Source organism: Procambarus clarkii, chromosome 47 (genome assembly GCF_040958095.1).
Source record: "Procambarus clarkii isolate CNS0578487 chromosome 47, FALCON_Pclarkii_2.0, whole genome shotgun sequence".
Taxonomy (NCBI): domain Eukaryota; kingdom Metazoa; phylum Arthropoda; class Malacostraca; order Decapoda; family Cambaridae; genus Procambarus; species Procambarus clarkii.
Window position 1 is genome coordinate 23,482,325 of NC_091196.1, and position 12,500 is coordinate 23,494,824.

The following is a 12,500-nucleotide window of genomic DNA, read 5'->3' on the forward strand; positions in this document are numbered from 1 at the left end:
TCAGAAGCCCTCACCGGCAGCCCTATTGAGTTAGACCTCACAGAGATAAACACTGACTAATGCTGCGTGTGTAATCTAACAGCTTACTGGAATTATACTCATTTCTGATTAGATAAGTGACGCAAGACCGAGAGAGAGAGAGAGAGAGAGAGAGAGAGAGAGAGAGAGAGAGAGAGAGAGAGAGAGAGAGAGAGAGAGAGGGACGGGAGGTTGAGATGTACACAAATCAGTTAAGACTTTTCTCCCAACTTTCAAACTTTCAAAAACAAAATAAAACATTGATAAATCACACACACACACAAAAAATATTTTATAAATTATTGAAAGTGACAAATAGGACACAAAATTGCATCACGCATTTATAAAATCAAATGATTTACACGCAAAAGGCGTAGCAGAATTTGCGCTCCACAGGAATTGAAATCACGCAAATTTTGGTCAACATATTTACGCCACTTCTCAACTCATATTTCTAACATGCGCACGAACACACACATCCCCAGGAAGCAGCCCGTAGCAGCTGTCTTACTCCCAGGTACCTATTTATTGCTAGGTGGACAGAGGCAGCAGGGTGAAAGAAACTCTGCCTATTTGTTTCTGCCTCGGCCGGGGAGAAACACACACACACAGAAATGTGTGTGTGTGTGTGTGTGTGTGTGTGTGTGTGTGTGTGTGTGTGTGTGTGTGTGTGTGTGTGTGTGTGTGTGTGTGTGTACACATCCGCAAATGCTCGGCAAAATTTACTGTCATGGGCGTAGTTAAGACTACTTTTATGGTTGTATTTTGTGAGAGAAGAAATTGCAAGAATGCTTGTCTGAGCTGCAATACTGAAGCCTCTCTCTCTCTCTCTCTCTCTCTCTCTCTCTCTCTCTCTCTCTCTCTCTCTCTCTCTCTCTCTCTCTCTCTCTCTCTCTCTCACACACACACACCATCGATCACTGTGTTATCTTTAAGACGTGTAGTAGAATGTCCTAGTTAACACTGTCTATCAGGGCAATATGCCCCAGTTAACCCCAGTTAACAATCTCTATCGGGAACAATGTCGCAGTTAACAACGTCTATCGGGACAAAAACCATCCTATATACCTATGAAAATAACTTTATTTTCATTTTTAGGAAAACGAGCATATATTTCCTCCTGACACAATCCCTGAAATATTATTTGTATTAATTTATCTCTGCTGAATCCTTCAACCGGTTCTAATATCTGTAATATTCCTTAACCGGTGTATAAACCAGTGATATTCCCTTACCGGTATACATAAGCCCTGAATCATTCCTCAACCGGTTTCCTAATCCACTGTTATCTTCCTTAACCGGTATCGAATGTTCCTTAACCGGTATCTAATGCTCGTAATATTCGTAATTAGTTTCACTCTGAAAATAAATTAGTCCTCTTTTTGGTGAATATTTTGATCCCTGAATTAGCATGTTAGTGCTGAAAGGTGGTTCATTAAATTCAGGGGATTATATTACGTCACTGAAGATTTTCTACTCTGGACAGGTAAGGAGGGAGGTAGGGATGGAGAGGGAGGGAGAGGTACTAGGAAGGGTGAGGGAGAGGTGAGAGAGAGAGAGAGAGAGAGAGAGAGAGAGAGAGAGAGAGAGAGAGAGAGAGAGAGAGAGAGAGAGAGAGAGAGAGAGAGAGAGAGAGAGAGAGAGAGATTGGAAAGTGAAGAGGAGGAAGATAGTCAAGACAGATAAATTTACGAGAAAGCCTCAAAAAAAACAAGACAAAAATGAACTGGATAAAGCAAGAACGACCGAACAACCTTTAAAGAACAGGAAGAAAGCTCGTTTGCCTGCAGAAGTCCCAATAGCAGGCGTGGAGATGAGAAGCTACATGTATTATTTCAAGAGGCAGAAACAAGCCCACTGTGGAGCCTGACTGATCAAAAGGGCCAGGATAAAGATATCTGGCCAGCCAGCAGACTGTTCTTGTGCCCAGCAGAGTGTTCTGGTGCCCAGCAGAGTGTTCTGGTGCCCAGCAGAGTGTTCTGGTGCCCAGCAGAGTGTTCTGGTGCCCAGCAGAGTGTTCTGGTGCCCAGCAGAGTGTTCTGGTGCCCAGCAGTGTTCTGGTGCCCAGCAGAGTGTTCTGGTGCCCAGCAGACTGTTCACCTGTCAGGCCAGAGCTGCTACAGCAGGCTGGAGCCGGCTCCTACCATCAGTATTCGCGGCATCATCTTGGGCTGAGTCCAGGGAAGTGCTGGATGTTGCCTCCTATTCTATCCGGCAGGATGGCCAGTGGTGCGTGCTCTCCAGGTGCTCCCAATCCATTACTGTGGCTCCCACGTTGCCGTGGCTCCCACTCTCAAACGGCCAGATATATATGTATGTCTTTTTTTTATGTTTGGGACAGAAACAGGAAGATAAATAGTAATAGAAACCATGCAGAGATAGATCTGGGGTGATCTACCTATCAGGTGACAGCAGATAGATAAACACACACACACACACACACACACACACACACACACACACACACACACACACACACACACACACACACACACACACACACACACACACACACACACACACACACACACACACACACCACACACACACACACACACACACCACACACACACACACACACACCTACACACACACACACACACACACACACACACACACACACACACACACACACACACACACACCACACACACACACACACACACACACACACACACACACACATTCTCAAGCGAGGTGTGGAATGAGTAGGTCTTCACATTAATTTGTATCATCCCCGTAACAAGGGTACACATAATCTGAGGTACGATGCTGGCAGCTGTACCGTATGCATAACTGTACCATCCTTATTGCTCCGCTGTTAATGGAGATGAAATGAAGCGCAGCGCTGCGCAAGCCAAGTGTACCACATGCGCAACGGTACACCGATGTACTAATCTTCACAGCCGTACCATATGAGTGCACGAACTCTCACGCATACAAGAGAGTGCGGGATGAATGTTTGCGCACGCAACCGTGGCGGTGCGTAGATTTCGCGGTGGGTAGATTTCGCGCTGGCTCTCAGAGGCCCTTACAGATGCACTCTCTCTCCCTCTTCCTCTCCCTTACCACGCTCATCCCTTCTCTCTTTCTCTCTCTCTCTCTTCTCTCTCTCTAATTTTTATCTACTGTCTTCTTCATTCATGCTCATCTCACTTCTCTGCTTCTTCTTTATTTATTAAGGCTCCTCATATTCATCAGCTTCACCTGCAAACTAATCCACCCCCATCATCTTCCTTTGTAATTTGCCAGGAAGGTCAGTAAGGATTTCAAGTGATTAGTCATGAAGTCATAAGATCTGGCACAATAATGCTGATAGTATCTCCAACAAAGCCAGTGAACTTAAGAACTTGTGGTGCAAAACACTGATGTAATTGTTATTTGAGAAACAAAACTGAATACCCTGGACACTTGAATTGATAGTTAAGGATAGAGGAATGGAAAGGAAGCAGAGAGTAAATTGGGGAATTATATCAATGAGCAAGAGTGGGAAGTGAGCAAAAGTGAGCAACTTTAGACCCGCTTCCACTGATAAACGACGCTAATATAATCCCATTCAGAGTTGATAGGTGCAAGTGCTTGCGGGTCGTGAATGTTACATCTGATCTGGCTTCTGATACCCACAGGGGAGGACCTGGGGGCTTCAGGACGCGGGCGACACCGACGAAGGGCCTTCCCAGGGCCCCATTTTCACCCTACGTCTCCCACCAACGTCACTACCCAACTAGGGGCCCACGCCTACCTCCCCTGCAGGATTAAAAACCTGGGTAACAAGTCGGTAAGTTCTGCCCTGTAAGCATTCTTCCCCTGGAATATATTTTTACTTCCTTTGTCACAGTTAATCTCTCTCTCTCTCTCTCTCTCTCTCTTTCTCTCTCTCTCTCTCTGTCTCTCTCTCTCTCTCTCTCTTCCAGCCTCCTTCTACAATTATCTCCCAGCACTTAACATATTAACAAAAGTATTGCTGTTTGCTTTTCAACATTAATGTCTTCCTGCTTGCCGCTTATGTACGGGGCGCCGCGGAAATTAAGCTTTAAGTCTTGGTTTTTGCTGTTACATTTCGTAACTAGAGCTTTCTGGGTCGTCTTTTGTAACCTCTTTACTTGCAGCTCTTTAGGTAATCCGGATCCTCGTTCGCTAGAGCGTGATATCCGGATGTGTTGTGATCCTTGCTGAAGTTTCCGGCACTGTGACTGAGTGTGGAGGGTCATGTAAATGGCACTAATGTTATCTTGAGGTTATCTTGAGATGATTTCGGGGTTTTTAGTGTCCCCGCGGCCCGGTCTTACTTGACCGCGGCCCGGTCTTATGTTACTTGAAGATTCGTGGTATATCGCAGTAATATATTTTATGTTGTCTGTGTTCACCTAATTGTGCTTGCGGGGGTTGAGATCTGGCTCTTTGGTCCCGCCTCTCAACCGTCAATCAACAGGTGTACAGGTTCCTGAGCCTATTGGGCTCTATCATATCTACACTTGAAACTGTGTATGGAGTCAGCCTCCACCACATCACTACCTAATGCATTCCATTTGTCAACCACTCTGACACTAAAAAAGTTCTTTCTAATATCTCTGTGGCTCATTTGGGCACTCAGTTTCCACCTGTGTCCCCTTGTGTATTCACCTCTTCGTGTCTATAGAGTCGAGCATCTGCTTCAAGGCTGTGACTTTTGATTTTGTATTCTTTTATATTTTTATTATTTTTTTGATATATTTTTTTCTATATTTAAATTTGGAAATGTGTTCGTTCATCTAGTTGGTTCCACTCATATATGACTCAAGACTGCTGTGGTTTCCTAAGACGTTCCTGTGACTCATTTGTGTTTCCTGTTTCCAATTATGCTTTCTCGTTCTATTCGAGATATTGAGATATATACAAGAGTTGTTACATTCTTGTAGAGCCACTAGTACGCGTAGCGTTTCGGGCAGGTCCCTGGAATACGATCCCCGAAGCGAAGAATCGTTTTTTCATCCAAGTACACATTTTACTGTTGCGTTAAACAGAGGCTACAGTTAAGGAATTGCGCCCTCGTAAATCCTCCCCGGCCAGGATACGAACCCACGACATAGCGCTCGCGGAACGCCAGGCGAGTGTCTTACCACTACACCACGGAGACTGGATTCCTCTTTTATTGGAACTTTATTTCTATTTTCTACTTTGTCAGTCCGCGTTCGTGCCCTCTACGTTGCTTCTTTCCTCCAGTGCAGTGAGATGTAATTCCCTCCTTTCTTCACTGCTCAGTCCTCTTAGCTCCGGAATGAGATTCGTTTCATATTTTTGGACCTTTTCTAGTTTTATTTTGTGTTTCTTTAGGCAGGGGTTCTATGCCTTCCCTTTCATACAATACTGCATATGAGATCTTTTACTCCAATTCCTATCCTCATAATCTTGTATTTTTTAGGATTAAAATCTAATAGCCATTTCTCAGACCAACTCTGGAGACTGTCTAGCTTAAAACACTCCTTCACAGTTCTGATTCTATTCTTTAGCTTAGCATCGCCAATAAACATTTCATGTGTATGTGTGTGGGGTTATACTGAACTATCTTGACCTATTACGGTACTGAAGAGGATTGAACTTCAGTTCTTGGGCCCCAAGGGCTTGTATTTTGTCGCTTCGCTCTTTCCAGTATATAGATATTACACAATGGATGTTTTCCAACACTCTGGACACTCTTTTGCCGTGAGAACTAATGAAGCAAGAACTTCTCGGTGCACCAGTTGCCCTTGCTACCATCCACTCCGAGATATTAATCTGCTCTGTGGTCTTTGATCCAGCTGCTTCACTTGTATTCGACTTCCTCTTAAGCCACTAGAGGACTCACTCAACCTGGCGTATCCGTTTATGCTCGCGTTTCTACAGCATTCCTTGTCTAATCTCTCTTCACCCTTCACTCTACTCTCTGGCGTCCTTCAGTTAGCAGACTCCACTATTATACTTCCGGGTATAACCTTATTCAATGAACAAATCCACAGGGGCCGTGAAGAGGATTCGAACCTGCGTCCGGGAGCATCCCAGACACTGCCTTAATCGACTGAGCTACGACAGGGTAAAAGGGTTGAAACCGAAGTTCTACTGAACTTACTGGATCCCTTAGCCTCTCCGAGGCACAAACCAGGCTTTTACACAATTTGATGCATCACGTTACACACAAGACTCAAGATCTACTCAAGATAACTCAAGATAATGTTAGTGTGATCTCTATGTGTAACCTTATTCAACTTCTCTCTCTCCCTCCGTCACATCCTCCAGGTGTCGTGGATCAGGAATCGGGACTCGCATATCCTGACGGTCGACCGATACACCTTCATCTCCGACGAGCGGTTCACGTCATGGCACGAAGCGCAGACGCAGACGTGGACGCTACAGGTTCGCTACGTGCAGGAGAGGGACGCTGGCAGCTACGAGTGCCAGGTGTCCACGGAACCCAAAATGAGCCACTTCGTTCAGCTCAGCGTCATCAGTAAGTTAGACTCAGATGCTGTGATATTGAAATTTGATTTCGGGTTGAAGGTGGTTTGTTTTTTAAATTTCTTGAGGGGTTATTTAGGTCGTCAAATGTGTTATTCACTGCCAATGAGTATACTTCAGTTCTGTATATAGTTACGACAAGAGTAAGCTGTCTTGGTGTTTATACACCCCAAGAAGGGTATTTCCTAACCCTTTCTCGGTGTACATACACTTATATATATATATATATATATATATATATATATATATATATATATATATATATATATATATATATATAATATATATATAAAGGACTACAGTATACTTGGTAGTTGGTCAGTAAATTTTTGATGGAGATCTTGGACAAGTTTGATTAATTTTAGGTCCGGGTTAAATTGTTCATTTTCAATTAATTGCAAATTATTACCCACAGTGCTTAGTATATTTCCTTTAAAATTATCTCTGCTAATTTCCAGGTTTAAACAAAAAAAATAGTTATTTTAAAATGTAAAGTTTACAGAACATTTCAAGTTGAGTAAATAATTTTTGCTTTGGAATTCTCTTCAAATTTTGCTAAAATAAGTTGTGGATACCTAATCTCTGGATCAATTTACCTATTTAAATGTATTTTTTAACTGGTGTTTTTCAAGCAAAATTTCATAAAATACGAATTTTATATTATGTGCACAGGCTGTGAATGTGTATATTTGGTGCACAGGCTGTGAATGTTAATATTTGGTGCACAGGCTGTAAATGTGTAAATTTGGTGCACAGGCTGTGAATGTGTATATTTGGTGCACAGGCTGTAAATGTGAATAATTGGTGCACAACCAATGAACGTGAGTCTTATTGTACTTGGAGTGGCTTGTAGAGCGACAGGCTCGTTGATTACAGGGTTGGCGTTCGATCCCCCCTATTGGCCGAAGCGATTGGGCCCTATTCCTACCTCCCCTCCCCTTTCCTCTATCTATTTCATCTCTTAGTCTGTCCGTATCCTTTCCCTGCGTTATATATACATCTCAGCTTGCTCCTGATTTCCATTTCCTTCGGAGATTCCTGATTGTTATTCCTCTGATTTCCAGCTCCGAGTGTAATCATCGCAGGAGAGGCGGACCTGTACGTCAACATCGGCTCCACCGTTGATATCAGATGTGTGATATCAGACGCCCTTGAGGAGCCCACTTACATCTTCTGGTATCACGTTAGTGTGCTATCTTTTGAGTTGTTCACGGTACTGTATATCGTATACAGTGTGTGTGTGTGTGTGTGTGTGTGTGTGTGTGTGTGTGTGTGTGTGTGTGTGTGTGTGTGTGTGTGTGTGTGTACTGGTGTGCATGTTCCTTAACGTGAGAAGCATTTTATGAACGTACTTCATTCACTTCACTATTAAATCAATTTGTAATGTCTTAAGCCACATGGTTGATATAACATGCGAAAGGAGAGAGAGAGAGAGGGTTCAATCATCATGTTTACTAACAACTGCAATTCAATTAATAAACATCTGTCAAGCATCACCCCCCCCCCAACACCTTACTATTATATATGGTGAAGCTGTCACATTACTAGAACACAGGTGTTAAATTGCTAGATTCCTGAACCATTTACCCATGCAAATTATACATAAATCAGTCAAATGGCAAGGTTTCTAACAAGCTGAGCCACCAAATGGTATCCCAAATGGGTCAAATGGTTAAATTCTTGACCATTTGACCCATCAAACGGGTATATCCACTTTGTTATTGTGCCTCTACTAAGAGCTCCTGGACAAGCGTGCATTACTGGTGTTTCCTCAGGGCGAGCGACGTGTGGTCAGCACCAACTCTGATCGGGTACTGACGGTGAAGCGGATTCTTCCGGACACCTCCATCGGCACCCTCACTATCCCTTCCGTCTCCCTCGCTGACTCCGGCAACTACACCTGTGCTCCAGCCTCCCTACAGATGGCGTCCGTCATCCTCCATGTACTAACTGGTATGTGGGTGGGTCTTCAGATGGTAGTTCTCTCGTGGGTGGGTCTTTAGCTGGTAGTTCTCTCGTGGGCGGGTCTTTCAAATGGTAGATCTCTCGTGGGTGGGTCTTTCAAATGGTAGTTCTCTCGTGGGTGGGTCTTCAGATGGTAGTTCTCTCGTGGGCGGGTCTTTCAAATGGTAGTTCTCTCGTGGGTGGGTCTTTATCTGGTAGTTCTCTCGAGGGTGGGTCTTCCAAATGGTAGTTCTCTCGTGGGCGGGTCTTTCAAATGGTAGTTCTCTCGTGGGTGGGTCTTTAGCTGGTAGTTCTCTCGTGGGCGGGTCTTCCAAATGGTAGTTCTCTCGTGGGCGGGTCTTTCAAATGGTAGTTCTCTCGTGGGTGGGTCTTTAGCTGGTAGTTCTCTCGTGGGTGGGTCTTCAGATGGTAGTTCTCTCGTGGGCGGGTCTTTCAAATGGTAGTTCTCTCGTGGGCGGGTCTTTCAAATGGTAGTTCTCTCGTGGGTGGGTCTTTAGCTGGTAGTTCTCTCGTGGGTGGGTCTTCAGATGGTAGTTCTCTCGTGGGCGGGTCTTTCAAATGGTAGTTCTCTCGTGGGTGGGTCTTTAGCTGGTAGTTCTCTCGTGGGTGGGTCTTTAGCTGGTAGTTCTCTCGAGGGTGGGTCTTCCAAATGGTAGTTCTCTCGTGGGTGGGTCTTTAGCTGGTAGTTCTCTCGTGGATGGGTCTTCAGATGGTAGTTCTCTCGTGGGTGGGTCTTTCAACTGGCAGTTCTCTCGTGGGTAGGTCTTCAACTGGTAGTTCTCTCGTGGGTAAGTCTTCAACTGGTAGTTCTCTCGAGGGTAGGTCTTCAACTGGTAGTTCTCTCGTGGGTAAGTCTTCAACTGGTAGTTCTCTCGTGGGTAAGTCTTTAACTGGTAGTTCTCAAAGAGTGGGTCCTCAGTAGAGTCATAATAAGATATCTTAAGCGTGATCACACAAAGCAACACTGAAAACACAGAGCAAGTATAATCTTCCTCTCCTTCTCTCTCTCTCCTGAACAGATGAGCACCCGGCAGCCATGCAGCCCGGCACTAACTCCGGCAGCAGTAGCAGCAGCAGCAGCAGCAGCAGCGGCAGCGGCAGCAGCAGCAGCAGCAACAGCGTCGCAACAGCAGCTTCATCGTCCTCTACCTACAGTTCCTTCGTCGGAGGCGTCACCGTAGCGGTAATGACGACGCTCACACGGGCGCTCGGAGTAGCGACGTGACCGCAGGAGTGAGAGGTCTTTATATACCGTTCTCCTGCACGCAAGCCTACCTGTGGCCAGTACAGGCCGTGCCAAGCCGGATATGCTAGGCCTACAGTGCATATTGGCCTCGTCATAGGCCCCCACGCTACTAAAATCAATAGCGGACGCGAATGTCGTATGCACACTAATTTGCCAGGCTCACGGTACGAACCCCTAGTCATTCACACAATACCTACCACACCTGTAAGTCAAATATATCACAACAGCTACTAACCACATGTGAAAGACCCATATTTGCATATATGATTTGTTTAAACATATATACAAAGGGGACCTGTACCTGCCAAAGCTCATCAATAACATATATCGGGGGAATACTCATATCAAGTATTTGACAAACTAAAAAGTATATGGCAAAGTGGCAATTGACAACATGTGGCTCATTTTAAAAGAGTTAAACTAGACTTGTCAAGCTTAGTATTCTCTGATCTTGACCTGTGAAGAATACCATGAATCTTGTTGCAATACTCAGCTCCTCACTGACTTGAGGAGCGGATGATTACGTATAGACTCCCACTGGTTGATGGGAGTCCTAGAAAAATATCCAAAGATACCCCCCAAGTGAATGGAAAAAACAGTGGAAAATGCTTGGAAAGATGCAAATGCCGCGTGGATAGAATTGTGTTGAGTGAATGCACGCCATCAAGTTTTGGAGAGGATGGGTGTTCGCTGAAGCCAGCGTAGGCAGAATATAAATAAAAATAATAAATCCAGATGTGTTGCTGTGGCAACCTGACCTATGACCTAGCTTGACCTCTAATGTCCCGGGAAACGTTTAATAAATGAAAATTTTAACACTGGCTCATAATGGGAAAATGAAAACTCCCTCCTACCAAAAAAATAAACTATAGACCTAGTTCGATCTGCAGGGAAGCAGTAAATGGTCGTTTGGCAACGAATTACACGTTGTAATGCGTCTGGAGATGCTAAATGACCTACAACGCCGATTTAACGATACTTGAGCATCTTTGACCCACTGGGCAAGACTTCTCTGAGGAACGTGAGGCGATCCCACACCTGCAGGCGATGAGTCACAATAACGTGGCTGAAGTATGTTGACCAGACCACACACTAGAAATTGAAGGGACGACGACGTTTCGGTCCGTCCTGGACCATTCTCAAGTCGATTGAGATCCCACACCTGTTCTCTCTGCTGCCACAGAAACTTTGTATTTAGACAAAACTTTTATTACCTAATCGAGCAGATACGAGATGTAAATAGTATATTTTGTAATCGAGATCACTTTTTATTGTGTACAGTGTATAAAGTTGAGATGTCAACGACAGTATCTCCTACCTCCTGAATGCTCTTTGATCCGCCTCCATACATGCCAACCCTTTCCTGTTTAGTGATGATGGGACTCCTTCACTCTCTCAACCTGTTCGACCCTCTCACTCTCACCCTTTCGAACACCTCCCCCCCCCCCCAAACACCCCACCCCCCCTCTCCTTCCCACCACTCCACCCCTCCCCATACGGAGAATCTCTACTGGTTATTTAATATTGTTGTTGTCATTGTTGTGGACTGTTCTCTCTCTCTCTCTCTCTCTCTCTCTCTCTCTCTCTCTCTCTCTCTCTCTCTCTCTCTCTCTCTCTCTCTCTCTCTCAAGGTTTTTACATTCTTTCAGCCTTCACCACCAGCTTTTTTTAAGACTGAGCAAGACCCAGCGGCTATCTGATTTCATGAGCTGCTGCGACAACTTGAAGGAAGCTCCTTTGCATACAGTGATCACATGCAGAGATATGTGGAAGCCTCTATTATAGAGGATTCCTCAGTGTTGGGGAAGCCCCCTTTACGGAGGCTTCCTCGGTGTTTTGAAGGCCCTATTTATTTTAATCGATGTTTGTACTATGAAATTACATTGTACATTGCCTTGTGTTTTCAAAGTAATTAATAAGTACTTTGAGCACATAATAATTATTGTTATTATCGTTATACTTTTATATACAAATATAATTAATTTGTTTCGTGGAAAATAATCTACGCGTGGAAAATTGGTGAAAAGAATAATTTGTAAGAGGAAATTTAGCCTATTAAAAAAAAATGCGTTCAACTCACGTAAAAGAGACCTGATTATTGCCATCTGATAATTTTCAAGAAACATCTAAAAGACCCGGCCAGGATTCGAACCCGTGCCACGCAGGATCACACCAAAACGCACACAGTACCATTGGTGAGGTCGTCACGGTACTGTATACGTTTAGGAAGGATCTTCAGCGGCATGGGTTCGAATCCTGGTCGGGTCATTTAGAGTTCTTAGTGATTTTATATATATATATTATATATATATATATATATATATATATATATATATATATATATATATACCCTTCTCCCGAGCCAATAGGTGGCGAATAATTTAGCAAATTTCCTGGTTATTTTCAGAGTTTAAAACAGAGATTGGATATAAAAAATAAAAAATTCTTATCTAATATTTTATATTAAATTATATTAAAAATATAAAATATATTTTTAACTGATTTATGTACTAAACAAATGAACTAAAGACGATGTTTGAGACGGTAAATAATTTCAACAAATTTATTTGACGGAAAACCGTGAAATTGTTTGGTTATATAGAGAAGAGAGCTCGTTTATATATATATATATATATATATATATATATATATATATATATATATATATATATATATATGGGAATGTTTATATGTTATTGCTATAAAGCCAATAAAGATAACATTTTTCATTTGCGATTTCCATATCCTCTTTTAAGCAGTTTATGTTAAATTAGGATAACATGTTCAGTGTGACAGAAGA

At 43.5% G+C, this 12,500-nt stretch overlaps 1 protein-coding gene across 3 annotated transcripts in view; it reads left to right on the forward strand.

Annotated features, from left to right (window-relative positions):
* Nucleotides 1–12,429, forward strand: part of LOC138350772 (protein CEPU-1-like) — a 42,916-nt gene extending 30,487 nt beyond the window's left edge. For all 3 annotated transcript variants that reach the window (XM_069302134.1, XM_069302133.1, XM_069302135.1), the window contains exons 3-7: nt 3,645–3,796; nt 6,271–6,481; nt 7,554–7,672; nt 8,265–8,442; nt 9,474–12,429. In XM_069302134.1, coding sequence (XP_069158235.1) covers nt 3,645–3,796; nt 6,271–6,481; nt 7,554–7,672; nt 8,265–8,442; nt 9,474–9,679 — 866 coding nt within the window. In that variant the 3' untranslated portion in view covers nt 9,680–12,429. The remainder of the gene's footprint in view (nt 1–3,644; nt 3,797–6,270; nt 6,482–7,553; nt 7,673–8,264; nt 8,443–9,473) is intronic.
* Nucleotides 12,430–12,500: the final 71 nt, after the last annotated feature.